This window comes from Manis pentadactyla, chromosome 9 (genome assembly GCF_030020395.1).
Source record: "Manis pentadactyla isolate mManPen7 chromosome 9, mManPen7.hap1, whole genome shotgun sequence".
Taxonomy (NCBI): Eukaryota; Metazoa; Chordata; class Mammalia; order Pholidota; family Manidae; genus Manis; species Manis pentadactyla.
The window spans coordinates 19,731,283-19,746,522 of NC_080027.1; the positions used below are offsets into that span (position 1 = coordinate 19,731,283).

The 15,240-nt window shown below is 39.2% G+C and overlaps 2 protein-coding genes across 2 annotated transcripts; one reads left to right on the forward strand and one right to left on the reverse strand.

Moving 5' to 3' along the window:
* Window positions 1-3,013: 3,013 nt before the first annotated feature.
* Window positions 3,014-3,967, reverse strand: LOC118908089 (olfactory receptor 5AP2). The gene has a single exon (XM_036877148.2). It carries the CDS (start codon window positions 3,965-3,967, stop codon window positions 3,014-3,016), a length of 954 nt encoding a protein of 317 aa, XP_036733043.2.
* Window positions 3,968-13,856: 9,889 nt separating this feature from the next.
* On the forward strand, window positions 13,857-14,789 carry LOC118908068 (olfactory receptor 1019). The gene has a single exon (XM_036877131.2). The coding sequence runs from the start codon at window positions 13,857-13,859 to the stop codon at window positions 14,787-14,789; it is 933 nt and encodes a 310-aa protein (XP_036733026.2).
* Window positions 14,790-15,240: the final 451 nt, after the last annotated feature.

The following is a 15,240-nucleotide window of genomic DNA, read 5'->3' on the forward strand; positions in this document are numbered from 1 at the left end:
GATGCTCCTTATAGTGCAATGGGACTACTGGGGATTGTACCAATAATCAGTAGGCATGGCTGAGTCTAAAACTCAGTGCCTCTGACTCCATATTCTGTGCTCTTTCTGCTCCAGCAAATCCCTCCTCTGTCTTCTTATGCCAAGACATAAATCCCCCTTCATTCAGGTGTTTTTGCTGGTAGTCTTGAAATAACTCTTGACTTCCAGAGCCTCATGCTTTTATTCAACTGTCCTCATGAAAGGGTGTTTGATAATCTCGTTAGACAGCTGTGCAACACAATGGGTCATTTCATTCTCATGGAACCTCTTGGCCAGAAATGCTTGCAGTTCTCCAACTGAATTCTACACACTCATGTTGACACATACGTTTTATTTGTAGCTCAAAGGGCATTCTTACTTGAACATTTGCACTTGCTTTTCCTTTTCCTTAGAACATTCTCAAGTTGCTCAAAAATGTATCGTCATCTCAGAGAGGTCTTGGACAATCTCCCCGCTCAAATCTGGGCTCCCTATCCCCGCCCCCATCACTCTCTATTCTCTTTCTCTGCTTTATTCTTCTTCTGGTTAGCATATTATTGACTTAATTATTTAATTTGATGCCTGTCACCCTCACTAGGACATTTTTATAATAAGTATGTGTTTTGTTGTTTGTTTTCTGCACTGCTGGATGCCTGTGCTTAGAACAGACTGGCTCAGAGGAGGCACACGTGCTATTTGCTGAGTTGACTCAGCACCTCTACCAGGATTTAGTACTGATATTTCTCTCTCTGGTTTGCTGGAGCAGCAGGCAGTCTCTAAGCATTTTTTCGGTCCTCTGGGTGTTTATGGCTTAGTCTGTTCCTTGTCACCTGTCCTCTTCAAGTTACTTTCACCGCCATCCCATCACGGAGTCGTCACACAGAGAAGAAGCCGGAAGATGGCATCATTCCTTCTGCCACTCAGCCTTTCTCTGTGTCAGCTTCTTTTATGCTGGGTTTTATAACTCTGAACAGGGAGATGAGATGTGATATTTGGTTATTCTCAGGCATGTAGGTTCTGTATAATAAGTGGGAGTCATACACAGTGACCATATTCCCCAGGATGCCTTGGACATTTGTACAAACTCCCCTATAAAAAAAAAACAAACCCTCATGACAGAGTCAAATCGAGTCAGAGTGAATGGAGATGGATTTGGTCATTTCTAAGTTCCCTTAGATTCCTAAGATACAATGCTTTTATGACTCTAAGTACAGAAGCAAATAGAGGTTGTTTTGAAAAATTTATCTATGGAAGTTTGACTTCCTTGTTTCTCAGACTGTAGATGAGGATTTAACACAGGGATGACCGCTATATACAATACAGATAACACTTTCCTTGGACCACTGAGAAGCTGGAGCTGGGGTGCAGACACATGAACAGGACGGTGCCAGAGAAGATTGTGACCAACATTAAGTGGGAAGACCAGGTAGAGAAGGCTTTGTGCCTCCCCTCAGGAGAATGGATCCTCAAGAAGGCAGCAAGGCTGGAGTGGTAAGAAATGAGAACTGCCAGGAGGCAACGCAGTTCATGAAAACAGGCAAAAGCAAAAATAGCAACCTCATTGACGTATGTGTCAGAATAAGAGAGTTGCCGGAGGGGTGGAGTGTCAGAAAAAGTAGTTGAGGACATTTCAGAGGAAGAAAGGCAGTTGGAAAGTAGAGCCAGTGTGAACGGCAGCATTCAGAAAACCTACAAGGTGTGTGGCCAACACCAGTAGGACGTTAAGGTGGTGGGAACATAGTGACTGTGGAAGGGAGAGGCCTGCAGATGATCACAAAACCATCACAGGCCATCACGGCCAACAGGAAGCTCTCGATGCCAGCAAAAGAACCAAAACAGAATTGAGTGACACATTCATTAAGTGAAATGACTGGGTTCTTCACCCAGAAATTTACCAGCATAATATTAGGGACAATGACAGAAGAATAACAAAAGGCAAGTAGGGGCAAGTTACTGAGGAAAAGTACATTGGAGTGTGGAGACACGAGACAATCTTGATTAATAGGATCATGCCGAGATTTCCAAACAGTGAACTTATAAATGACTAGAAACTCCATAATTTACTGTGATAAATGTTCATTGAAATCGATGTGAAACCTTGGGAGAAGTAGAGATTAAAAAGTTAAGGCAAATTCGTTACTACTGTCAAAATAATGCACAGTCAATAAAATAGTCCTGCATTATTGCTGTGGTACCCATATTATTATAATACCTGGTGAGATGTTCTCTTGTATATAGCTTGGTACTTTTGACAACCATGTGAGTGGAATAGTGTTGTCATTTTTAATGGATGCGAGTATTCCATCCAGATTCACCCTTTAGGCTTGAAGTATTTATTTCCCCAGTTTCCAAGTGTATTGGCAACTGACACTTCACAGCTGAGCTGCACTGTTGGAATTCCCTTGCTGAAAGGAATTTCCATGCCCAAGATTATACCCTTTCCAATGGGTGACCCATATTAAAACTGGTCATTATGGAGATACAAACACCTGGGCCATTTTCAGAATTTGGAATATTTCTGCAAGATCGTCTCGATCCCAGGGCTCCATGTGGAAAAGGCTGAGTACTCTCTTGCAACTTCATCACAATTCAACTTCTACACAATCCTGCTTCCCTCACTCCCTTATAGGTATTATTTTCAGTAAACTTCCTGCATACAGATATTTATCTCAGAGTCTGTTGCCTAGATCCCAGTCAAAGACACCAATGTGTACATAATAAAATTGAGATTAAGAAAAACTACATATTAAAATTGGAACTTAAGTCCAGCTCAGCCAATTCCAAATAGTTTGATACTTTACCAGATACCACCATTCCACATTATGCTGATTTATCATAGAAGCCCATGGATAAACAAATAAGCCCCTGAGGGATTAAGAAGTATACCTCATTGTAAACATCAAGTTTAATACAGAAAAAGAACATACACAATCAGACAATAAAATTAATGTGAAAACATTTTCTTCTACATAACAAGATGATAGGTAATATGGCTTTACAGTATGTATTTTTGTAAGATCTTCTTTAGGGCCTCTTTCACATCCTTATTTTTCAAACTGTAGATGAGGGGATTTAGCATAGGGATCACAACTGTATAAAAGATAGAGACAATCTTGTCCTGCTCCATTGAGTAGCTAGATGTAGGACGCAAGTACATAAAGAGAATTGTCCCAAAGAATATGGTGACAGCCATGAGGTGGGAAGCACAGGTGGAGAATGCTTTGTGTCTTCCCTCTAATGAAGGGATTCTCAAGATGGCAATGAGTATACACAGATAAGAAATGAAGACAATCATAACACAGCTGATGACATTAAAACTGGAGAAAGCCATGATCACCATGCCATTGATGTAGGTGTCAGAGCACGAGAGTTTGAGCAGGGGTGGGGTGTCACAGTAGAAATGGTTGATCCTATTAGAGTCACAAAAGGACAATCTGAAAGTCATTCCTGTGTGTATGGCTGCATTCCCAAAGCCTGCTAAAAACGAGGTAGCTACTAGAAAGAAGCAAATTCTCCCTGACATGAGAACCGGGTATAACAGAGGGTTCCAAATGGCTGCGTAGCGGTCGTATGCCATCATGGCCAACAGGAAGCATTCAGTCCCTAAGAAGGAGCCAAAGAAGTAAAACTGGGCAGCACATCCATGGAAAGAAATGGCTTTATTCTCAGCCACAAGGTTCACCAGCATCTTAGGAGTGACAGAAGAAGAGTAAGAGGCGTCAACAAAGGAGAGGCTGCTGAGAAAGAAGTACATGGGAGTGTGAAGATGGGGATCCATCTTAATCAATATCATCATCCCCAAGTTACCCACCATGGTTGCCATGTAGATGAACAGAAACAATCCAAAGAGGCCAACTTGTAAATCTGAATTGTCCGAGAGTCCTAAGAGGATAAATTCTGTCACTGCTGTTCGATTCCTGACTTGGACCTCTTTCATAGAGCTGATCATTTGAGCTGCAATTTGAGAGAAGATGGAACATGGCATTTGGTTGGATAAATACATGACAAAACTATAAACATCTTTTACCTGACATATGCACACATAAAATCTAACGGAGGAATACAAAGTGCAAAACATAGTAAAAAGTGTGTTGGACTTGATGTAAAGTCAAGGAAGAAAGGAAAGAAGGAATGAAGAAAGGGAGGGAGGGAGGGAGGGTGGAAGGAAGGAAGGAAGGAAAGAAAGAAAAGAAAGAAAGAAACTCAAAACAGATGTCCAGCTAGAATCTTCCAAGGAAATGTTTAGGCAACAGTTCCAGTGGAATTCTTCTCCACTTTCACTCCAATTCTTTACCCCTTCCATGACCTTAGGTTATTTAACAATACATAAAACTGTACTGGGCTAGCTGTCAAATCATAGCTTAGCCAAAGTTTTAAATCTTTTATCAGTCACATCAGGAACTTTTCTGACTGTCTAAAATTAAGATCTGGGGCCAAAGTAAACCAGTACCTGTGCTAACTTGGAGATAATGGGTCTTCTGAGCCCAGTTGGGGAGAAGAGGGCAAGAATGGCTCTGTTCTCACAGACACTGCTGCACACAGATGTGCCTATCCATGCTTTTCGCCACCTAGTTTCCATTGGGATAGGGGCTCAGTACCCTAACCAATAATAAAACCTGGCAGTTTTATGTGGTATTATAATGCTTTCATAGTGTTGCACCCATTATCTAATCTGAGCCTCACCATAAATAAATGAAGGAGAGATTGCAGTATTATTTCAAGAGTAAGATAAGATTATCTTTCATTAGATGAGGTTAGTGAAGTGCAAGCTTTCTCAGCTAATAGGTGGTATGGTGAATCATGGGCTAGAAAAATCCTGTACTTAATGCCAAATTATTTGGTATCCCACAACATTACACCACTTCTCTCCCTATCATGCTGAACATATGTACAGCCCAGGTTTTCTTCCTTGGAATAATGTTGCTATTTGAACTTCAAGGAATATCTCCAGAGGAAATTAAAAATAAGGAAGGAAGATTTTTCTCCCATCTTCAACTAAGAAGTTTCCCTGAGAATATTATTCTATCAAAAATAGTGAAAAAAATAAAATCCCGCAGACATTTTTGTGTATGTGCTAGACACACAAAGAAAGATAATGATGAGCAAAAACAAGTACTGAAGTGTGCTAAAATATACTGAGCATTATCTATGCTCTACAGGCACTGCGTTAAGTATTTTTCCTGCAATATTTTATTTGAATCCTATGAGTTAGTCAGTATTATAATCCTCTTTTTGCTCCCAGGAAATGGGAGGTACAAAAGATTTGTGGCTCTTCTCCACTTCACAGTTAGCCTAATTTATATCCAGCCAATATAACCTTATTTTTTTAACATCTGAGGTTATTGAGAATGACTTTCTTAAAAGATGTGAGAACTAGTACACAGAGCAACTGATATCGTAACTCTCAAAACTTCATTAATATGCTAGAATGCATTTAGTTACATTAAAAAAAATCCATGTATTTCCTGAAGAGAAAATATCATTACAGTTGCCAAAAAATTTTTTAGAACTTGGGTTCATTAATTTGAGTTACAAGCATAATACTATTTGTTTTACTTGTGGTGCTGTGAATTACATGCCTCCATCTCTTCTCTACTCTGACAAATGTATTTTCTACCTCTCTGTAATGTTCTCCCTCCCCCTGCTGATATTTTGTAGTAAACCCTCTACTTCAGAGATTCTTGATCTGCTAAGAGTTTGTAAAAATGGTGAGATTTCCTGAGAACTGCTGGTGTTTCATGAGGTCTTAAAATCATATTATTTATTGCTGCTTACATTTCTTCTAATGACTTACAAATCTTGTAACAACAAAAATGGACAGAGCATTTATTTGACATATTTCTTAGCCACTCAGTGCTCTTGGAACTTTGGATTTATGGGTGACTAGAGAAAGTAACAGGATTGTGAAGTTTTCTTCCACTCAGTAAGTTACATGGGCAGAACAGAACCCTTTATATCTTTTCCTTACCTTTACCACTGTTGTCTTCTATTTAATCCGTTTGCTTGTTCCTGTCCAATGCTTGCGTTTACCAAACACACACACACAAAGACAAACAAATAAAAACCATAGACCCTTCTTCTTGGAAGAGGCATCCACTCTAATTCTCTCAGTTTAAGCAGCAGGCACAGCTGGAATGGACTTCAGACACCATCCATTATAGAGACAGGAAAACCGAACTGCTGTACACCTTCCCTGTCATGAGAGAGTTCCTCTGCATTCTGCAGAAATTGCCTCCTTCTTTCTTTTACTTTTCCTTAAAGATAAGCCTCCGAATTGTTTTATTAGGGTAAAATAAATTTGAAGATGTGGGATATATCGCTGCAGTGTAAAATTGTTGGCAGTTATTTCCAATTGTAGAGTCTCTAGAGCAGACTTGGGTAAGCATTCTGACTTCTTTTAAATAGGATATATTTCTTGGTTCTTTAGTCTCTAGGGACCACATCCCTCATGTCACCTCATCTTAATCTACTTAGTTTTGCCCTCTGAAACTAAGAAAATCATATGTCCCTTTCACATTCCCTTCCTTTGCTCTTGGGACACCTGGGCCCAGTGGAGGATGAAATTTCAGTGCCATTTTCCTAACTTCCACTAAACATCTTTTGCCTGTCTCCCTTGATAGTTGGTGTCTGGTTTTCCTGGGAGATTTTAAAGAATCCACCAAATAACAGGTTATATCTCCCTGTGATCCTGCCTTCCTTAGGGGCTTTGTGTGCAGTTACACTAGATCATCGTGAGGGGCTGGTTGGAGGAGGCACAGGGAGGCAGCAAGAATAAGGGCTGTCTTGGCTTTCAGTCTTGGCTCTGTGTCTTTCTGGTTGTATGGCTTTGGGTATCGCACTGTTTCTCTTTATGCCTTGGTGTTTTTCATTTCTAAATGTGAATATGAAAGCTCACTCCATAGGGTGACTCTGTAGATAAATTAATGAATCTGAGTTGCTGCATCAAATGCATGTATATAGATTATTAATAAATAAGAGCCTCCCTTACTATGGTACTCTTCCTTACCATCCAGAGTGAAAAATAGTCATCAGCCTAGGTAGCCTGTATTGAGACTTACCAAGTTTTCCATTTTCTCAAATATATCTTCCATATAAAAGACACAGTCTGAAACAGATTGATCAATACCTGATGATCATTTACATTAACTATGCCACTTTAAGAAGATACTCTAATTAATTTTTCTTTCAGCACCATAAGTATAAGTATAAGGAATAACAGATCATAGGGAGCAGCCACTACCTCTGGTAGAACAGAGGAACTTGAAATAGGCACCCCACCTCCAAGGCTCCTTTGGACATAGTTATACCCCGTGTGGCTGTTGCTCGCTTTATGGAGAGACATTCCTTGGCCAGGTCTGCTGAGCAGAAACACACTCAGTAGGGTTCCACTGCAACTCACTAGGCAGCTATCCCCCTGGGGTGCTGGTGGAACTGCTTATGGGACTGCTGGTAACATTTATGAAAGGTGAGCACCACTGGGTATCCACATTTTGCTGGCTGCCACCTACCATCAAACCACAAGGGAAGAGCCCACAGATGTCAGAAAGAGAGTCTTTTCCTCCTGCAGCATCCTTCCAGCATTCTCTGGAAAAGAGGAAATGTTCCCCATGTCCAGGTCTAATATCACCAAAGCAAGACAAAGATGGATGAATCTGGGGCTGAGAGACCAAAATTTACAACTGGACTGACGTTATTTCTAATACAAAAAAATACAAATTATGAGCACCTTCAGTGAACATTTCCCAACTTTTAGATTGGCAAATTAAGACAATGAGAGCAAGGATGAGAGAAAGAGAAAATAGATACATTTAGATGAGAAATACAAACATTTGACAACAGACTTCATTGGAAAAGACTGTGGGAAAACAGGCACTCACATATTGCTAGGGGGAAATTGGAAACTTGAGCGTGAAATTTCCCTGCAGCCCCACAGTACCTCTTCTAGGAGCCCACCCAGGTGATGTACTGGCCAAAGTAGGAAAAAGCCTAAGCATTAAGGTATTTATTATTGCATTTTTTTCTTCTAATAGTAAAAGATCAGAAAGGACTCAAATCTCTACCAACAAGATACTTGATAGACAATGGTACATCCACAAAGGGGATTATTGTGTGGTTGGAGAAGTGAAAGAATAATATTTATTTCAAACCAATGTTTGACTTGAAGACCAGTATTACAAATAAGAGAATATGTCAGTGTTCTTAGAAGTTCATTTTTTTTTTGCCATGAAATGAAGTTTAAGAATACAATCAGAGAAGCTGGATTTTAAAAAAGTCAAGATCCAACCCTGTATTGTCTAAAAGATTTCACTTTGGGCTTAAGGACATGCAAAGGCTGAAAGTCAAGAAATGGAAAAAGTCAAGGGGAATGAAGGAATGGAAAGCCAAGGTATATCTCTCCATGGAGCAAGCTACAGCCGCACTGGGTACAACTGTGCCCGAAGGAGCCTTGGAGGTGGGGTGCCTATTTCGAGTTCCTCTGTTCTACCAGAGGCTGCTCCCTATGTCTGTTCTTTATACCAACGGTACTGAGAGAAAAACTGATTTGAGTATATTCTTTTTTTCTTAAGTTACTTTGATTTTATTCTTGAATCTCCTTTCTTTTAGGATGAAAATTTACCTCCAGCCAAATAGTATTTCCAAATTAAGTAGCTTTTAAAAAATATTGTACAGGCAGTAAGAATCTCACAACTGTCCTTCTCCCTTTTCCTTTATGCAATGGGAAGCTGAAACCAATTTGTGTGCCATCTCTTGAAATGAAAAAAATATAAGCATGCATTTTTTTATTAGTCTCATTTTTAATATTTGAATCTTACTTTTCCTTCATCTTCTTTCCTTACAAATATATGTTATGGGGTCAAAAATAAAAATTTTTGGTATGTTGCCTTAGATCTCCTGGAATAGGAATCTCTGCCCTGTGGATGTCAGCCTTATCATGCTTGATAATGAGGGGAAAAGTGTGAGTATTGTACTCAGACAGATGAGCATCTTCATGCTCAGTCTTCCGGTTCTAAGTTGTGTGGTCCCGAAAAAGTGAAACTCTCACTCTCACTTTATCTGTGAATCAACGAGTCATTCACTTCGTCTGAAACAGAAGTCAATAATATTATTGTTAGAAGATTCAATTGGTCATATATGTGAAAGAGCCTTGCAGAGTCTCTAGTGAACTAGTGTTCTAAAAAAATGTTAGTTTCCTTTTTCAGTTCACCAAACTATGCTCTCAGAAAAGATCAGATCTCACTAATGTATTTTGCTACATATTAGAGACATGTGACCCACATGCCAGATTCTCTCAAATACAGTTTAATTTAATGAAAAATGCAGTTTAAATATGGCCACTGCACACAACACAAAAAGTATCATCTTCATCGAAAGGAATATAAGGCATCAGCAAACAGTGCTTTCTGAATTACCATAAAAATAACTGTATGTAGGCAGCTTACGCTTGTGAAAACAGGGCAGGCAGCCCTTACTACTAACTCAGTCATCCTGACTGGAGTGGCTGACAAGAATTCCCTTGTTTCCTTCTTTTATCCTAAGGTTGACAGAAAGAAAGGGAAATTCCCTGGGGGCTGACAGCTCATCAAGTCTTTGAGTCTCCTGTGGGTGCAGAAATCATTTCATCACATTTCTTTTGGGGATAATTTGTGACTCTGAAACTGAAATACCTCCTGCACGTAGGAGCAAAGACATGATGAGCAAGCAGCTCAGAGACCACTTACAGAGTAATTCACCATCTCTGGATTCTTCCCAGAGTATCTGGTCAGTGTAATCCATCGAGAAGAGCGGAGACATTCAGCCCCTCATGAACAGGTAGAAAACAGGTCAGGTCACAGGTCAGTATTTGGGACAGAAAGAGAGAGAAACACCATCTATTCACTGTGGAGCATTACAGTGCCCAGTACTCTTTTGAGCATGGGTTTACATGGTACCACCAGGTCCATGGCATTTTTAAATTTCAAAAGGAGATAAGACTATGGATTTGGCTTCTAGATATTTCATAAGTCTGAATGCAGAAACTGCTAGAATTGGAAGGTTCCACAGAGTTTGCATTCTCTGTCTTGTTCATTTCACAGAAAGTACCTACCTACAATAGCAATTCATCAGGTTTGAACAATAACTAGTGGAAAAAACAGGACTACAACCAGGGTTCCAGACTCTTACTTCAGAATTATTTTCATATAAACATGCAAAATCAGACAATGCACAGAAACCTAAAATATATTCAGCCTGTGTTTGTTTCTTTTTTAAATATTAGGGTTTACTGTTAACTATGAAATGTTTTCTCATGATTACACCATTTATTCAAGAGTCAGATTGGTTAAACTTTAGTTACATGAGATTAAAAGAGAACAGTATGAAGGTTTTCTTTTCTTTTGTCTTAATCAGCCTCTTTGAATTTTATAGCCTCTTTTCTACTTGTTTTATCATTTAATAGGAGTGCTATAGAATTAAAATCACACCTCCCCTAGAGGTTAAGGCTGCCCACAGTGCATCATCTTTATGTGAAAAGCACTGGACCATTTCTTCTGGGAGTTATGTGTACACACTCACCTAATGAATTAAATCATCTCCATTTACATGCAATTACTAAATGCATTAAGCATTTAGAACATGACAGTCACTGAATTCAACACTAATTCACCATTTATATATATGCATAGTCTATGTTTATATATCTATTCTATTATATCCTATAAATATTTTGTGTATATGTGTGTGTTTGTGTATATATACATATATACATATACATAAAAAAATATATATATATATATTGCCCTGAATTATTAAGGTAGGCATTAATCTCATTTAATAAATGAAAAAATGACACTCCAAGAAGCTAAGCAGTGTGCTATAAATAAATAGTAGTATGCGGTAAAGCCTGGGTTTATCTGTCCACTAGGAGAAAGAACAGGCAGGGTGCTTTATGACTGGTAAACAGCTCACCATACATTTCCTTATTTAACTGGAACCTTGAACCTATAAGGGAGGAAAGATTTTTCTAATCAGTTTTTCAACTGAGTAAAATGAGTTGGTAAGCACCTACCCAGCTGTGGATCAGTCCTGCCTCCCTGTCCCATTTTTTTACATGGCATCTCACACTCCTCTGACCACTACACACTAGTAACATCTCTGCTGTTTCAAACTTGATGTCTGGGTCTGATCCTTCATCCATTAAATGATGAGGTGGCACTGAATGAGTTCTTCCAGTGTCAACAATAGGATTCTTTTCTCTCTCGCTAAAGCGGAACAAGATGAGAAATGGCAGGACAATGGTAGATCTTTTATATTTTCTTTCATGGTGGGTTATTTTCTTATCGTGGTGTGAAACAGCTCTATATATGAATGGCAATCCCTGACTCTGTTGCTGAGTCTGCAACTGACTCACATGTGACTTTGCCGGGCCCCTCAGCCTATTTTTATTCCCTCTTTAAAGTAACCTGTGAAATGACATGTGCATTCACATGTAGTGAGAATGAGTTGAATTCAAATAGGGGCAAGGCCTTTGTTCCTTTTTAACATCTTTATTGAAGTATAACTGAGGTACAATACCTTGATTATCTTTAAAGTACAAAACTGAGGATGTTTTAATATATGTATACAGCCATGAAACCATCATTACAATTAAAATAGTAAACTAAGCCATTCCCCTGCAAGTTTTCTTATGCCCCTTGGTAATCCCTCCCTCCTACTCCTCCTCACACACAGTTCTACACAGGTAATCATTCATCTGTTGTCTGTCACTATTGATCACCTTGAAGTTTCTAGATTTTTACAAATGGAATCATCTAAGGTATATTCTTTTTTGTCTGGCTGTTTTCTCTCAGCCTAAGTTACATCCATCATGAATTCATCAATAGTTGATTCCATTTTATCGTTGACTAGGATTCCATTTTATGGACATTCTAAAATTTGGGAGGTCCCCAGGTGTTCTCTGGAATGGCTAGGTCAAGTAAGGGATACATATATGTTTAATTTTTTACTGTTTCCAAAGTGATTGTAAAATTTCATGTTCTTACCCACAGTGATGAAATTCCCAGTTTCTATGCTTCTCTGTCAATACTGAGTATGGCCAAGCTTTTTAAATTTCAGCCCTTCTAATAGATATACAGCAATATCCCATTGTGATTTTAATGTGTATGTCCCTAATACAAATGATTTCAGTATTTCTAATGGGTTTATTTGTCTTTCACACATTTATCTTTGGTGAAGTATCTGTTCAAATCTTTGGCACTTCTTCTTAGACTCTTTTCTTATTATTGAGTTGCAAAGTTCTTTCTTTCTTATGGGTAGAAGTTATACATGTGAAATATATTTTTCAAATAATTTCTCCAAGGTTTATGTTTGCTTTCCCTGTTTCCTAATTGGCCTTATGTGTGAAATGATGCATGTGTTCACAGAATGATGAATTAGTTAAATAGGAGTATAAAAAAATACTTCATAAACTCTAAACTCTTGGGCAAAGATATGGTACTGATTATTCTTTATTAGAGCCCCTTCTTTCTTGCAAATGATCACATTCTATGCAGAAATTTAAAGATGAGGGCACTATTTTCAACCATCCTAGGATTTTAGATTAGCTATTATGAATATCCACATCCCCATGAAAGACACATATTACTCTTGCTCTCTTGTCTTTCTTACACAGTAAACCAACTAGACTAGGTAAGTCTTACTTATCTGTTCAGGTTTAGGCAGAGGATGCTACTTATTTCTAAATTACTTCATGTCTTAGTTTGGTTTGCTTTGGTTTTGCCCACTTCCTTCTTAGAATTCCTTGATGAACCAGATATTCATCCCAACAAGGAGAAAAATGTTAACCAACTGAATGCTCCTGTGTGACCACAGAGTTGGATAATGCTTTCTCTACTTCTCCTGAGAATCTTAACCATGAACTGTTATGGAATAACCTGTTGGCTAGGCAATAGAATTGTTCAAAGACACAGTGTACCTCCACCTGATTAAGCCCCTTGCCAAACCCATTTATTCTAAAGATCAAGGAAACCAAAGGACTAATTCAGTGTACATGCATGGTAGGCAAGACAGGAAAAACAATGGCAAGCACAAAAATAAAGAGTTTCAGTCTCCATCAAATCACGTGTAACCAGAAGACAGTAAAGAGAAATGGACCCTAGAGCTAGACAGACCCAGGTCTGCTACTTAGTGGTTGTTGACTTTGTTGAGGCTACTTAATATTTAACCTCACCCTTTTCAGATATAAGATAAAGGTAATGATGGAACCTACTTTATAGAGTTGTTGTAAGGATGTAATCATGTAATATGTGGTAGCACTCAAAGTTCTGTCATATAGTTAATACTATCTCCTGGCTTTGAAAAATTATTAGTCACTGCCTTTACTAATACTGCTTATGCTCTCCTCCAGGTATTTCACTTCCTCTGTGTGTGTGTGTGTGTGTTTGTGTGTGTGATGTGTTAGAATTTGAGATCTCTGGGTCTTTCATTTTTCTTTTTGTACCTCTCTACAATGAGAGTTAATGTTTATTAATTATCTGCATTCATATTTGCTTTGTTTTAGAAAGAAGGAAAAGACACTCAAAGTTACTCTTCTTTATTGGTTATTAAGGTGTATAATTACACAGAGCAGGTCAAACATTTGGTACCATGTGATAAATGACTTCACGGCACCAAGGTCTTTGAAGAAGCAGAATTGGCCAGCCCGAGATACTAACATCTCCTGGGCACCTGGAGAGGACACACACCCATCACATCCACCAAAGTTGTTGGGTTCTCCTACGGGTCATAGCATCTAATTACTGCGAGGATTTTTAAAAGTCACCCGAGACAATAAACCAAATTCAAACACACATAAAATTGAAAAGATGGATAAAGAAAACCACTCAGCGGTGACTGAGTTTATCTTCGTGGGCATCACTCAAGACCCTCAGCTGCAGATCATCTTCTTCGTGGTCTTCCTCTTGGTCTACCTGGTCAATGTGGTGGGGAACGTGGGTATGATTATCCTGATCATAACAGACCCTCAGCTGCATACTCCCATGTATTTTTTCCTCTGCAACCTCTCCTTTGTCGACCTGGGCTATTCCTCAGCCATTGCCCCCAGGATGCTGGCTGACTTCCTAACAAAGCACAAGGTTATCTCCTTCTCCAGCTGTGCCACCCAGTTTGCTTTCTTTGTAGGTTTTGTGGACGCTGAGTGCTATGTCCTGGCAGCCATGGCCTATGACCGTTTTGTGGCCATCTGTCGACCCCTCCACTATAGCACTCTCATGTCCAAGCGAGTCTGCTGGGCTCTCATGCTGGGCTCTTACCTGGCTGGTCTGGTGAGTCTAGTGGCCCACACTTCCCTTACTTTCAGTTTGAGTTACTGTGGCTCCAATATCATCAACCACTTCTTCTGTGAAATCCCACCACTCTTGGCCCTTTCTTGCTCAGACACTTATATCAGCGAGATCCTGCTCTTCAGTCTGTGTGGCTTCATTGAATTCAGCACCATCCTCATCATCTTCATCTCCTATGCCTTCATCCTCATTGCAATCATCAAAATGCACTCGGCTGAAGGCCGCCTTAAGGCTTTCTCCACCTGTGGATCTCACCTCACTGGTGTCACGCTTTTTTATGGCACAGTCATGTTTATGTACCTGAGGCCAACATCCAGCTACTCGCTCGACCAAGATAAGTGGGCCTCTGTGTTCTACACGATTATCATTCCCATGTTGAATCCCTTGATCTACAGTTTAAGGAACAAGGATGTGAAAGCTGCTTTAAAAAAACTAACTGGCATAAAACCTCAATAGGTGCAAAAAATGAAAACTTTTTATTACCACAGGTAAATAGTGGTGGTACAAGGATGGTGCGAGGAGATAGAAAATGCAACTAACTTTCCAAAAAACTTGTTCAAGTAACCATCTACTTACTGAGTTGATCTTAAATTCTGAAGGGTTTTCTGTAAGCCTTAACTCTATGATCTGGAGGTAATAGAAATTAATATTCTGAAGGGCATGCTAAACAAAATACATTATTTTTTTTTAGTTAAAGTTGGCTCTCATGTTGATTAGAAATGGAAACAGGAGTTGAGAGGGGAAAATAAATGGCCAGTCACTCTGAAGCATATTTTTTTCAGGGTCATGAGGAATAACAGATACAGATATTGAAAGGAGTTCTCTGAAAGGAAGTCAGAAAGTTTAGTTAACTACATGGGGAATGGGACTGGTGTGAGGGATGGTTTAACTCAGCCCAGAATACATC

Bases quoted from the DNA above. Each gene is read 5' to 3' on its own strand.
- LOC118908089 (XM_036877148.2), bottom strand. From the start codon at position 3,967: ATGATCAGCTCTATGAAAGAGGTCCAAGTCAGGAATCGAACAGCAGTG.
- LOC118908068 (XM_036877131.2), top strand. From the start codon at position 13,857: ATGGATAAAGAAAACCACTCAGCGGTGACTGAGTTTATCTTCGTGGGC.